General features: G+C 40.8%; 1 protein-coding gene across 4 annotated transcripts in view; it reads right to left on the reverse strand.

Moving 5' to 3' along the window:
• The window catches only part of fars2 (phenylalanyl-tRNA synthetase 2, mitochondrial), an 86,416-nt gene that overhangs the window by 34,893 nt on the left and 36,095 nt on the right, over positions 1 to 15,428 (reverse strand). For all 4 annotated transcript variants that reach the window (XM_048266174.1, XM_048266176.1, XM_048266177.1 and 1 more), the window contains 2 exons: positions 4,452 to 4,612; positions 2,957 to 3,108 (listed from right to left, as the gene is read on the reverse strand). In XM_048266174.1, coding sequence (XP_048122131.1) covers positions 2,957 to 3,108; positions 4,452 to 4,612 — 313 coding nt within the window. The remainder of the gene's footprint in view (positions 1 to 2,956; positions 3,109 to 4,451; positions 4,613 to 15,428) is intronic.

A 15,428-nucleotide genomic window follows, 5' to 3' on the forward strand; every position in this document is an offset into this window, starting at 1 on the left:
ACCACAGGTCAAGGACGTTGGCGTAGATGTACAGTTGCCGATAGCAACAAACAAACTCCTTTCTTGTAGGTATGATTTGACCCAGACTATCCCTGAAAGTCCAATCCAGTGCTCTAATCTGCGTAGTAATATGTTGTGATCAACAATGTCGAAGGCTGCACTAAGGTCCAATAACACTAGGACTGATGTTTTGCCTGCATCTGTATTGAGACGTATGTCTATTTAAAACCTTAATAAGAGCTGTTTCAGTGCTGTGATTTGCCCAAAAACCTGACTGAAAATATCAAAATATCCATTTGATGTTAGGAAGGTGGTTACTTGATTAGAGACTACTTTTTTAATAACTTTGCCAATAAAAGGTAGATTGGATATGGGCCTTTAGTTGTTTAGCATGGTGGCATCTAAGTTATTCTTCTTGTACGTTTACGTAGAGGAGAAGAGGAGAAACAATTTAATTTGATTTGTATCAAAGTTAAGTTGATTTGTATTGAATTGTTTTGGTTATTGTTGGTGTTGGTTACCCTGGAAATCCAGAGTTCTTGTGAGAGCACAAAGGAATTGTCTCTGCGAGACACTCTGGCAAAGAGCAGTGATGCACGTTACTTTTTCCCCTTGCATTCCGGGGAACCGGCTAAACTGATGAAGACAGCGCTGCAGTGTTGGAGGACAGTACACATTGGGCGTAGTATCATCCGATTGTGTGCAGTGAGATTTTTAAATGCATGATTGTTGCCGCCCCTCGAGTTGGGCCATTACATTGCTCTTTGCCAGACCCTTAATCTTTCTAGATTATCAGGGTCTGGATTTTCCAGGCTAGGTGTTGGTACATCCCTTAGTTACAATGCACAATTATTCCCTCGTGATTGATAGCTCCTGTGCATTTCAAAACATCATGACGTGAAATTCCACAAAAAGAATTGCTAGAATTGTTTAGGTCTTAGTGAGTTAAAAGTCCTATCGACTTCTTCTTTACATTACAATACATTTGGCTGACACATTTTTAACCAAAGCGACTAACAACAGTTTAAGCTTTTTAAAGCAATTTTCTCAACAATTCTAGGACAATTTAAAAAAGGTAGAGTACAATAAGAATAAGTGCATCAAGTGAGTGCTGTTTTTAAACAGTCGATTTCTAATCGGGTGGTAAGTGCTAGGATCAGCAAGACTAGTTGTAAGTGGTGCTACAAGAGGAGATGTTCTCTGAAGAGCTGGGTCTTCAGGAGTTTTCTGAAGATGGAGAGGGATGTCCCTGCTCTAGTAGGAACTGGTAGGGCATTCCACCAACAAGGAACAACAGATGAGAAAAGTTTGGATTGGCCTGAGCGTACCGGCGGTAGAGCTAGACGTCGTTTGTTTGAGGAACGCAACGGTCTAGAGGTAATATATGCCTGTATGAGGGCATTTAAGTAGGTGGGAGCAGAACCGAAGACTACTTTGTAGGCAAGCGTTAGACTTGAATTTGATGCAGGCAGCCATAGGTAGCCAGTGTAGCTGGATGAGCAGCGAGGTAACATGTGCCCTTTTGGGTTGGTGGTAGACCAGGCGTGCCCCACTGTCCCAAACTTAGGTGCTACTTTTAGGGCTAAAATACTTCGTCAATTACTCTAGGGGTCCTAAAGTTACAAGTAACATGGCCATTATTTTTAGGATTTTTTCCTAAATTCGCCAGTTAGGAGCTACTTTTAGCCTTAAGATTCTTTGGGCCAGATGTACGTACATTGCGAACGTAGCGTTATCAGCGCCATGGCCAAACAGCAGAAAGCGAACGCAGTGGATCTTCAGGTTCCGGGCTATTTATCAAACCTGTATCTCATCGGGTAATCAGCCTTTCTCCGCCCCCTACCGCAATTTGCGAGCATTCACAACTGAACAGCATACTCCAATTACAAGTGCAGTTGAATTAAGTTAACTGATAACATTAAAAATCAAATGTTTAGTGATCATGAAATAATACAATACATGATGTTGAGATGTCAACAAGCCGGGAGATAATGAAGAGCAGTAGTTCTACTCAAACTAGTGCACATAGGCTATGGAAGATTGGTCAAATCTAGCAAGTAGGAAAGTTTAAGTGAATGACATGAAAGTGAAAGTAAGACATTCGAAACGCCAACGAAAGTTAAAGGTTGCATCAGCGATTTCAGGCTCAAAAAAGGCCCAAACATAAATGATCACATTCATCTAATCTTTCCTTACGATCCGGCCCAGCCCCTACTCTATATGGGTGCTTCTGAGTGTGTTGGCATGTGAGTGTATATTTGGGGGGTAATGGTGTGTGTGTGTGTGTGTCTGTGGGTGTGCCTGCTTGCCTGCATGTGTGTATGTTTTTATGTGTTCGCGCTTGTGGGTGTGTTTATATGTGTATGAGTATGTGTAGTAGTGTGTGAGAGTGTGTTTATGTGTGTGTTTTTGTGTGCGTGTGTTTTTATGTATGTGTGTGTGTCTGCCCCTGTGTCTTCATATGTGTGTGTGTGTGTATGTATGTGTGTTTATGTGTGTGCTTGGGAGTGTGTGAATGCCTGTGTGTGTGTGTGTGTGTGTGTGTGTAGCTGATATGGCCCCCCCATGAACGGAATTCCACGAAACTTGGCATGCATTCAGAGGGTGTCATAATGATTCCACACTTCAAATTCTGTGCAGTTTTGAACCTGTCAGTCAAAGATACCTGCGATTACAACATATCATTTTTGCCTTTTCATTTTTAACTAGGTGGCCCTACACCTCAAATGAGCAGATATGGGATGGGTTGACATGGCCCCTTGAGACCAACATACGAAAAAAAGTTGGTCATCCTAGGCCCTATGGTTCTCGAGATATTCACAGAAAACTGTGTCCGGCCTACCCTCCTTTCGGGGGTAGGCGATGGATCAAAGCAAAAAACACGCTACGCTAGCGGCGGTCATAATAAATCACAGGTCAGTGAAATAGGTAAAAAAGTAAGTATTGATCATCTTACTTTGAATGGGTAAACTTGTCCACCAGGGCCACCTTCTCAACCAAGTCACCCCCGACACTCCTGACAAGGTCATAGAAGTCATTGTCTTCGTAACCCTCAGCAGGAAGCCAGAATGAAATATCATTCCACAGGGGTGGGTATTTACTAATAGCCTGAGAGACAGGGGAAAAAGAAGAATCATTAAAAAGTCTAACAACTTAGAGATTTGCTTGTTTTCGGGATAAGACGTCTTAAAAGCAGTCAAACTCTTCTTAAATTAAGTGAAAATGATTTTACGAGAAAGCGCTAGGTAAGTCTCTTCATACTAAAAATAGTACCAAATAGATTTTTTGATCTTGATATAAAATTAATAACACTTGGTTGGACTTTATTAGATAAGCAGTTTCTGTAGTGTATTACTAAGACTGAACCTGCATTTTTGGCTGTTTTCATTGGGTAGGTATGTTCTTCCAATTTAGAATTGACAGGAAGAATTAATTAGTTTCAAGGTAAATAGATACATTACAAAAAGTGATATCTTACTAAGTGTTATAATCTTATATTACAAATACAAAATGTAGTTACTATTGTTTTTAGTATAAGGATAATTACGTTTTTGTTTTTTTGTAAGATTATTTGACTTAAAATAAGTCAGAGTCTTCTTAAATTAAGACATAAAAAACAAGTAAATTTATCTGGCAATGGAATAAGAAAATAAATTGATATTTGATATGTTGTCTGTGTCCTTTTTGCATATGAATTTAAGAGATTTGCAGATTATTACATTCTGCTTTTATTCACAATTTACACACTGTCCCAACTTTTTCCTGTTTTGGGGGTGTACATTTTTTACATTTAATTTTACATTTACATCAACGGGGCCTAAGCATTTGTTAGCTTAGGCATTTGTCAGCAAAGCCTTTATATATCCATAGTAGTATAAAAGTATTTCTGATATGTTGCTGATTGGATCATAAATGGCCACAGCAACAAAGGGGAATGACTGACTCTTCTCTAATAACTGTGATACATGTTATTTTCTATTTTCTATATCTCTGATATGTTGCTGATTGGATCATAAACGGCCACAGCAATGAAGAAAAGTGAAAGTGATTGATAATGACTGACTGACTATTATTGTGTTACATGCTCCAAATGTAAAGCACTTTGAGCTGCATTCTGTGTATGAAAGGTGCTATACAAATAAAGCCTATTATTATTATTATTATTATTATTATTATTATTATTATTATTATTATTATTTATTGATCTACCTATATTTTCCATTTATTTAAGCTTATTGATATCATGATTGATATCAGTTTTGCTGGGATGAGATTTTTTTTTTAGAGAATACACACAGCATTCAAACACAGTTCGCAAATTTGGAATTTAAAATTTGGAATGTCATCTTTCCACCTTACTACAGATTGTCATGTCAACAAAGCTTATAATATTCACTGTTAATTACTGAAACTTCAGAACTCAAAAAAAAGTTTTCAGTCCTAGACATTACCTGAAACGTGACAGGATGGTCAATGCTGGGCAGGCAGAACTGTTTCAGAAAACGCTCGTCCTCGCTCCAGAAGATACGAATATCTGGGATGCTGTAGAGGACCATTGCAAGCCTCTCTAAACCCAACCCAAATGCCCAGCCTATTTTATCCTCTGCTCCAGCTGAACAAAGAGTGGTGATGTGTGAGGAGAACAGAAGGAGAGAGGTAAATGAAAAGAGCAAAAAATTGAATACAAGCATACAGTCACTACATCATATTCTCTTCACCTCTCTCAGTATCCAGGTCTGAAAACTCATACAGGCTACTCCGCTGACTACAAAACAAGATACGCTATAAATTAGATAGTTGATGTTGATTACATTATCCTAAGAAAATTCAGAAATGTAGCTTTATCTTTACAACTACAACCATGGTAAACCTACTTAGTGCACACATGTGTTTTATGTATTCACCACATCATTAATCATTGATGAATTCAGTTTTACTCTGTTTGGTTAGCTGGTTATACTGTTTATAAAATAAAATATGAGATTTTCTTTGGCAAAAAACAGGTGACATTCCATAGACATAGAAACACACTATACATCTTTGAGCGAGACAGGCAGGAAAATTAAATGATCCTCTGCATAAATACAGCTAGCATTTCAAAATCACTTGAGAACAAAAATATTCAAGTTCAGTTGCCAAAAGTTTGTTTCAATCAATAGGATATCAATGATGGGTAGGGCAGGTATCTGGAAATCTACCCCAGTGTCAAACATGGTTTTGTTAAAATACAGAAATGTTTAAAAAAGTGGTATCCATGAAATATTAAGATCTACGGTATGTCTCTTCATGATAAGTATACCGCCACAGAATGATGGCCAGTCTCCGATGTGGCTTCAGTGGTTTTTGCCAATGTGTAGTTTGGTGTGTTATTGCAAGTGCCACCAGACTTAAACAAACTCAAATGTACACCGTCTCATGAAAATGACACCTCCACTGCATGTCATCAGTTCTCTAGAACAGCTTTTCTCAAACTTCTTTGACCTGAGGCCCGGTTATGGCAGACTTTGGGGTCATAGGGCCCACCTACACGACAACCCCCCCCTTCAAATTATCATTATCACAATTATTATTGTTATGCAATATTGTTATATATGTACTTCAAAGCAGTCAATGTTTAAAGTGCTAACATGCACATCAGAGGACTGCTTTACTAATGTAAAATATAATTACAATAGTTCCATTGCTTTTGCATGCTTGCATGAGAAATACTGTACTTCTCAAAACAACAGCAATTATATGGGTGCCATTTTCCCCCATGCAAGCATCATACACTGGTAGGTAAATGGAGAAAATACTGACATCCTTTTAAATGAGATTTCATTTGATTGTCTGAATGTAAGGATTCAGGAAACACAATACCAGTTTTTGTGTATGGTAATCAGCGGAGCAGATCAGCAAATCACTGATCTGGAGATCTTTAACAGGAAGAATAATTAGGCTACAATAGCTTTTGGCCACGTTATATCTAAATTTGACTATACAATACTCAGTGCTAGACAGTGTATTATCAAAGTCAAAGTCTGCTTTATTTGTCAATTTATTCACATGCCAAGACATACAAAGAGATCGAAATTACGTTTCTCACTATCCCACGGTGCAGACAAGGCATATTTTACCAATTAAGTCCACAGACAAACATAACATTCAAGTAAACAATAAAAAGTAAATAAGAAGGCACATACAATGAATAAATAAGAGCAGCAAAATTGGGTTGAAATTGTGCAATTGTGCATAGACAGTCAATATAGTAGTGCAAAGTCAGGCCAATAAATGGCTGAGATAGTTCTGTTTTACCTAAGTAAGCAAGTGGCATAGTGGTGCAAGTTATGTAAGAGCAGCAGAAGTGTGTTGTGTTTTCAGGACAACAGGACAACAACAACAAGTTGCAAAGTGTGCAAGTGTACAAATGGAGTAGTGCAAGGCAGCCATTGTGGGTCCAAAGTCCAGGATGTTATGTAGCTGATGGTGGAGGGGGGGGAGGGGGAGAGAGTTCAGCATCCTAACAGCCTGGTGTATGAAGCTGTTGGTGAGTCTGGTGGTGCGGGAGCGCAGGCTTCTGTAACTCTTCCCAGAGGGCAGTAGATCAAACAAATTGTGAGCGGGGTGACTTGCATCACTCACAATTGTGGTCGCCTTGCGGGTGAGGTGGGTGGTGTAAATCAGCGGTCCCCAACCGGTACCGGGCCGCAGGACATTCCTAACCGGGCCGTAGCCTACGACATGAGTTTAAAAAAAAATGCATGCAAACTAAATTTAATTCGCAATAATGTCACGTTTTTACATGGCATAGGCCTATATGCAGTTGTTTGATTGCACGCATGTTTGCATTTTGCAAGGTCTATTTTCTTACGTCTGTCTGTCCCGCCTTCAACACTTTTACATATTGCCTTCAGCGCTGCGCAGCCTCAGGTCAGCTCATTTACTTGATCAGTTCTTGGCGAACGGTAGTGTCACAAGAAGTTAGCTAAACTGCTAGAATGAGCAACAAAAAACAAGCATCTTTAGCAGGTGTTTGAGTGTTTTGAGTTGCGAGAGCAGAAAAAAAGTCACCGTTAGCTGCACATTTTAGTGATGAGGACTGGGTGTCAAAACTCGCTTACCTGTGTGACATATTCGGGTTGCTTAATGACCTCAACCTGTCACTCCAGGGGAGAATGACGACTGTCTTTAAACTGGCAGATAAAGTCGCTGCATTTAAAGCCAAGCTTGATTTGTAGGGACGACGAGTGGACCGGGGTGTATTTGATATGTTCCAAAAGTAGTGGGGTTTTGGGAGAGACTGAGGCAGGGCCCTTTCTCTCGCAGCTGGTGCGCTGATCACCTTGTTGCGCTCTCAAATGAGTTTGAGCGTTACTTACCATCCTTCAAAGATTCACGGCAAACCAATGAGTGGGTCCGCAACCCATTTGTCAATATCCCGAATAGTCCTAACTTGTCAGCGCAGGAGGAAGAGCAGTTGATCGAAATTGCAAATGACGGTGGTCTTAAGAGTGTGCATCAGGAAACCTCTCTGGCGGGTTTTGGATCAAAACCAAAGCAGAATATCCCGAGATAGCCGTAAAAAGCTGAAAACGTTTCCCACCAATTATCTATGCGAGGCGGGTTTTAAAATGACTGCAACCAGACAAATTGCGCAATCGACTGGACATTTCAAACACACTGAGGGTGTCACTGTCTTCCATCACCCCCAGATGGAAGCTTCTTGTTGCAGGGAAACAAGCAGGGCTCCCACTGATTATATTCAGAATGCACGTTTAGTTCCCATGTTTTGTTCCCATATTTTGTTAAGCATGTTCACACTTATAGATGTAGCTTCAAGTTGTTCAATATTCATAGTTCATATTGTTCAATTTTCACTTCTTCAAGTTCACGTTTTCACAAGAGATCGTTACCTTCACTGTTCATACATAACTGGAGCTAGTTCTTTTCAAGTAATGCATGCACAACACATATGGAACATGGAACCCCCCAAACCCCGGTCCGTGAAAAAAAAATAGGAATCAAACCGGTCCATGGTACATAAAAGGTTGGGGACCCCTGGTGTACATGTCTTTCAGGGAGGGGAGTGAAGCACCAATAATCCTTCCAGCTGTGTTCACTATGCGCTGCAGGGCTTTCCTGTTGTATTCAGTGCAGCTTCCTCCCCACACAGCGATACAGCTGGAGAGGATGCTCTCAATGGTGCCTCGATAGAATGTGGTCATGATGGCTGGTGGAGCACTTGCTCGCCTGAGTTTCCGCAGGAAGTAGAGGCAGCGCTGAGCTTTCTTCGCCAGTGATGCAGTGTTGGTGGTCCAGGAGAGGTCTTCACTGATGTGCACCCCCAGGAATTTGGTGCTGCTCACTCTCTCCACCACAGCACCGTCGATAGTCAGTGGCCGGTGTTGGGTGTGACCTCTCCGGAAGTCAACAACAATCTCCTTGGTCTTGTTGACGTTCAGCAGGAGGTTTTTGTCCCTGCACCACGTAGTCAGAAGGTCGACCTCCAACCTGTGTTGAGTCTCGTCGCCCTTGGTGATGAGACCCACCAGAGTTGTGTCATCAGCAAATTTCACTATGTGATTGTTGCTGTAGGTTGCAGTGCAGTCATGCGTCAGCAGGGTGAAGAGCAGCGGACTGAGCACGCAGCCTTGGGGGGCCCCCGTGCTCAGTGTGATGCTGCTTGAGATATTGTTGCCAACACGTACTACTTGAGGCCTCTGACAGAGGAAGTCGAGTAGCCAGTTGCAGAGGTAGGTACTGAGTCCCAGTTTGTCAAGTTTGCAGATGAGTTGTTGTGGTATTATGGTGTTGAATGCAGAGCTGAAGTCTATAAACAGCAATCTCACATGAGTCTCTTTTTTCCAGGTGGGTGAGGGCTGGGTGGAGGGCAGAGCAGATTGCATCCTCTGTGGACCGTTTGGCTCGGTATGCAAACTGGAAGGGGTCCAGGGTGGGGGGGAGAATGGATTTGATGTGTGACATGACAAGCCGCTCAAAGCACTTCATGATGATGGGTGTCAGTGCCACGGGGCGGTAGTCATTGAAGCAGGATGGAGCAGCTTTCTTTGGCACAGGTATGATGGTGGCAGCTTTGAAACATGATGGGACGATGGGAAGGCTTGCTTCAGGGAAGTGTTAAAGATGTCTGTGAAGATCCTTAAGCTCCTCAGCGCAGTCCTTCAGCACACGACCTGGGATGTTGTCTGTGCCTGTTGCCTTACGGGTGTTGATAGCAGCAAGTGTCCTCTTCACGCTGTCGGCAGAGAGGCACAGGGGCTGCTCGTGTGGAGGGGGAGAGGTCTTCTGTGGGCAAGTGCTGTTTCGTGCTTCAAAGCGAGCAAAGAAGCGGTTCAGATTGTTGAGCAGAGGGATATTGCTCTCACAGCTCTGTGGCGCGGGCTTGTAGTCCGTGAGGGCCAGAATGCCCTGCCATAGGCTTTGTGCGTTCCTGCTGTCTTTGAAGTGGGTGGTTATCTTGTAAGTGTATTCCTTTTTTGCTTCCTTGATGCCACGGGACAGATTGGCTCTCGCTGTTCTCATGCCAGCTTCATCCCCAGCTCTGTAGGCTTTGTCTCTGGCCCTCAGCAGCCTGAGGACATCCCGTCAGCCATGGCTTCCAGTTAGCCCGAGTGATGATGTCTTGTGTGGGTCACATCATCAATGCACTTGGTTATGTAAGAGGTTACAGTGTCTGTATACTCCTCAATGTCTGTCTGGTTGTTGTAAGTGGCTGCCTGCTTAAACATTTCCCAGTCTGTTGTGTCAAAGCAAAAGTATTATCCAGTCTCTGCTGTGTTTTTATGGGAGTTGCAAGAATCCACGTAGTTCTATTAAATGTTGTTACTTTCTAGCCTTCCAACACGTTATAGCGGAGCTTTGCTACCAACGTTATTGAGTGGTTTCAATTTCTCTACCACACTGAATGAATGCTCATACCACCACAGTTAATTGTATGCCTCTATGTTTGATGACACCAAATTAGCAAGTATTTCCTCCTGATTGCAGAAACGTTTGTTTTCTTTTTCTGTCGGTCCATGGTTCCTTGATCAATTGTGCAACAAATTATCAGACAGAGCATAATTTCACTCCGCGGACCAGCAGTTTCCATGTCCATAGTTTGAGAAACACTGCTCTAGAACATCTTTTCAGAACATTTCACCATGTCTCTTAATATTCTATTCAATTTCATTATTCTAGATTCATTAGATATAAAGTGAAATATTTCAAGCCATTTTTGTTTCAATCTTGATGATTACGACTTACAGCTCAAGAAAACCCCAAAATCAGTTTCTCAAAATATTAGAATAAATATGTTATAATACAGAAATGTCGGTTTCCTGAGCCTTTAATCTCTTAGTCTGGTTCAGTAAACACAACCACAATCGTGGAAAAGACTGCGGACTTGATAGTTGTCCAGATCACAGTCATTGACATCCTCCACAAGGAAGGTAAGCCACAAAAGCTCATTGCTGAAAGGGCAGGGTGTAACAGAGTGCTGTATCAAAGCATATTCATGGAAAGTTGACTGGAAGGGAAAAGTGTGCAAGCAACAAGGATGACCGCTGGTAAAAATGTAGCTTTGCCTCCAATATTTTGCATGTGTTCATTTGTGAATTATTTGAAAGTTGATTATCTGAAAGTTGAACCTGTCAGCCTATAGTCAACCAAACAGAAGCCTAGTTGATAATGTTTGATATAAATAAATAAATAAATAAATAAATAAATGTCTAACATACCTTTGTTTCAAGTTTCAACAACAGAGCTGCTAATGTCAGACTCCATCAGATCAGGAATTGTAGCCTACTGTGTGTGGGTGGGCAGTGTTTAAAACTAGGTGGACTAGGTTTTTTTGTTTAGCTTTTAACCGGTTTAGATGCAGATACAACCATAGAACCATTACTTTTGCAATTTTGTGTGTTGGTCAAAACCTTTTATACCAAAAACATGACGAACATAGATTTTTTGATGACTCTAAATAGTATTTTTTATGTATGAGATGATAGAGAAACATAGCCACAGTCCCTTCTTTAATTTTGTATTTCTGTATTGTCTCAACATAATGAAACAATACATTTTTAATCTGGCTTGGAGAGTTGGGCACAACTTTGGCCTTTAATCTCGAATAAAATATGTTCCACTCCATCTAAGGCGGTAGACTTTTAGTAAATGATTCAGGAGGGTATTGGGACCAATAAAAACTATGGGACATTTCTGTTGTAATTTTTGGGCTGGATTGACTGGCCTACATTGTCAGTCAATAGTGAAAGTAATGTTAGGGAGTAGGGGTGGGCGATATATATATCGTCTGCGATAATATCGTGATTGTTGTTTTAACGATGTGCAAATTTACATTATCGAGTATTTAAATTACTTATGGGGTAAAAAACACTCGAAATCACGCATTAAAACCCCATACATTCACTAAATACAGGAGGTGTATGCGAAAGAAGCCCCTCGTTGCAGCAGAGCAAGTGTCACATGATCGCTAGTGGGTCCACCTTGTCACACGCAGGCCTAATGTTTATTTTGTGTGGCGACCGAGACGTAGGCCTACTTGGGATTTTGTGCAGCTACTTCTGTTCTGTTCACGTAGCATTGATCACATTTTTTCCTACATGGTATTATATGGAGAGAAAACATTAGCCTTTGAGTATTTTAGTAGTCAGTTGTAAACAAAGAACTCTTCTCATGTAACCCTTTTGTAAATGGACTAAAGTTCGCTCTAAATATCTACGTGTATCGATTATGCTAACCGTTAGCATCTCTATGGGATTTCTCATATACATTAGCCATAAGCTAACGCATTAGTTTCTATTCTGTAACTTGGAATGCAAGCCTAAATGATTTCTCTTAAACAAAACATCGAAGGAAATAACTGAGATGTACTCTGTTGGTCTGCTTAGTTTTACAGTGAATCCTAAGTAGGCTAAAGTGTTTATACCGGATCTGTGTTTCAACACTGCATTTCGATCGTTGCTTTTACCTTACCATTACCTTACGCATGCCAGTTATGTATCCACCAGCTGCCTGCCTGCAGCCTACTTCCAAAACTCCAAAGCTGCTTGCTGTCAGATTTGGTTCCGAGGGCACAAGTTCAGTGTATCAACAACACTCAATAACCATTTATGTGATCAATCAATTAAATTCCCAACAATTTCACAACAGCTAGTTCTGGAGTAGGCCATTCAACTAGCCTGCTTGCTTACGACGAGACTCAGGCTGCGCAGTCGGCACCCGCTTCCTTATTTGGGTTTTGGGTTGCCAGGTTTTAGCCTATGACAAAACGGTTGAAATTGAAACTAAGTGATCGTGTATGTGTAGGGTGTATTTCATACACAATCTGGCAACCTGAATGGATCAATGATTTTAAAATGAAGTTTGATGGCCATGCAAATTACGGGAGTTTTCCGGGAGAAATAACAAAACAGGAGGGTGCTGGGAGATGACCTTTAAATACGGGAGAAACCCGGGAAAAACAGAGTGTTGACAGGTATGAATCTGACTACATTTTCGAGGCGCGATAGGATACTTCCGCTAAGTCACATCCGGATTTACTCAGACCGGGTTCAGAAAGTTGCATATTCTTTTTTTCCGAGGAGAAGCGATAGGGGGAGACGAAGCACCCACCAAACGACCCAGAAAGTGTTGTAGAACCATCAGAACGACTCTCAACCTGCATAATTAAGGTCATTTTTGCTAAAATTGTTGCATAGTGCTTCATTGAGATGGGTTTCTTGTAGAAACGCTATTTTAGTATTTAAACATTTTAAATTATGAAATACTTTGTTACGTTTGACAGGAGAATTCATCCCTCTAACATTCCAACAAGTAAGTCTTAAGGCACCACCCGATGTAGGCAAGGAGTTTAAGTTTGATGCCATATGAGGGTATGCTTATTTTGAGGGTGTGTGCAAGGAACAGATTCATTTTCGCCGATCGCCACCAATGCCCCCCACCTGCAGCCCAGCACCAAAAAAAAGGGAGGAATGATCCTCTCAATGATAGACATATTGGGTAAACGAAGCAGCACGCCAGCAAGAGCAAAGAAAAGTAAAAAAATACACACAATGAAACCTAATTCATGTACATCTGGCCCTTGGTCTCAACACCAGCCCATGCAGCTGGATCCTGAACTTCCTGTCAGGTTGACGCCAGATAGAAAGAATAGGCTCAAACACTTCAGCCTCCTTGATCCTTAACACTGGTACACCCCTGTGCTGTGTCCCTGTATACCCACGACTGTGTGGCTATGCATAGTTTCAACTTTGTCATTAAATTTGCTGACGACACCACAGTGATTGGATTGATGACCAACAAAGATGACACGTTCATTCCCTTCCACCTCAGACAACTATGAAAGTTTGTCATGAGATCTAGATTCTAAGGACCTTCTCCAGGGACACAAGAGATTATTTTGACTGGAAGCTTCACTGCATGGTACAGAAGCTGCACTGCCTTAAAACACAAAGCACTAAAAAAGATTGTGCGTCCAGCTCAAGGCATCTGTTGATGTGAGCTGCCCTCCATCCAGGACAATAGGTGATGCAAAAGCCAAGAGAATAATTCATGGATCCCAGCCATCCTAACCAGTCAGCTTCAACTGCTTCCATCTAGCAAGCGGAATCATAGCCTCAAGGTTTGGACTTGCAGACTCAGCTTTTTATAAAAGACTTGCAGACTCTGCTCTGATAGACAGAGCCTGTGACTGACTGTCTATGTTCACACACACACAAAAATACACAAAGCCAGCCGAGGCGTAAGCAAACTAAGCGGTTGTTTGGGGCCCCCAATCACATGTGGGAAAAAATAAATAAATAAATAAATTGTAACATATTAAAATAACTTAAACAGGTGGTCATAGTATGTATATCAGAGATGGAAATAAATAGAGTGGGTAAATAAATAGAGCTAGCATAGCCTAGCATCAATATAGTCAGATCTCATTGAATTTTCATAGGCACTGACTGTAGGGATCATGTAATGTTACTAGTACAGTGGGTTCTACTTTCAATTGTCCGGCTTCACATGTGAATCACGCATCTTTTATTTAATTTTTAAACCATTGTTGGCTTACATTTAACAAGTCAGCATAGCACATCAATTCAAAAATCTGTTCAAGCGCTCATTCAATGTAGGCACGTCTGCGCAAGTAAAACTGAACCACTGGAGATGACGTGTGTAGAAGCAACAAACAATGTTATTTAAAAAAAACTAACAAAGCGGATGCTTGCTGTCCATGAACCCAAAATCCAAAAATGGAAATAACAGGTCTTTGAATTGACACTTGGGCCTATAGCCTAAGCTAAAAGTTGAATAGGCATAAGTCACGACTTGTTGTAACAGAGGTAAATCGGGTGGATGACATGAAGAAATATAATATTTGAATTAAATTTGGGCGGGTGGCGGTTGAACCAATCAAATGAAAAAAATATAGCCTATACATTGTTAAATTGTTACCTACATCCGAAAAAAACAAGCACACTTAGAAATAGGCTAGTCAAATTTTCCTCAGGCAGTAATTTGGCCTAGTTGCTTCTATGCATGCTGCTTTGTTTAGGCCTAGGCTACTATCAGAGATTGTCATGTGCTAGTAGCCCCATTTTATTCACATAATTGTGGATGATGTAAGATCAGTCTGGTTTTGCCATCATGCACATCTTTTTAATTGTCATGGATAAGTTAGTGTAGTGTTAGTGTAAGGTAGTGTTTTTTAATTGTGCTTTTAGAATGACCTAGTCTTTACATGTATAAAAGCAGTTTTACCATGACAATAAGTGTGCTTAGGGCACCAAGAAAACACATACATGACTGCAAACAGATACAAGTTGAGTATAGATGCCAGTGTAGTACTATTCTTCTGGGATTTGCAAAATTGGAGTAGAAATGACAGATAAAGCTTTTAGCTTTGTAATGTTACAACCATGCACCCGTTGCATTTTAAACTAATCAACTGCACACACACACACACACACACACACACACACAATAACACATCCTAAACAATGACTCTGAATATACTCTACAATAAGTATTCCAGTGAAGGTCTTCTTGAGATTTGCACAAATTCTTATGTGTGTTATATATGATGGATTTTCAAATCAAGTGAGAATGGACTCTCAATCTATGGTTCTGTACTGAGCCACAGTGATGAATAACTTATGCAGTTGGGATAAATAATGCAGCTTCATTAGTGACAAACAACATTATTTTGTTGTGTTCCATAGATCAATAAAAACAAGGGAGTGCATAACATCTGTGGGACTAATTGGTTTGTAAAGCTTTGACAGCTTCAGGAAACATGGAAAATATGGAACAGGATCATAGAGTTGTGCTTTATGGTGATAGTAAATCATTATTATTTAGGACTAATACACAAAGTCAGGAACCATGGCTCTAAGAATTTCCAAAAATTGCTTAGACTTTTGGGGCTTGCATGTGAATACATG

This window comes from Alosa alosa, chromosome 16 (assembly GCF_017589495.1).
Source record: "Alosa alosa isolate M-15738 ecotype Scorff River chromosome 16, AALO_Geno_1.1, whole genome shotgun sequence".
Lineage (NCBI taxonomy): Eukaryota > Metazoa > Chordata > Actinopteri > Clupeiformes > Clupeidae > Alosa > Alosa alosa.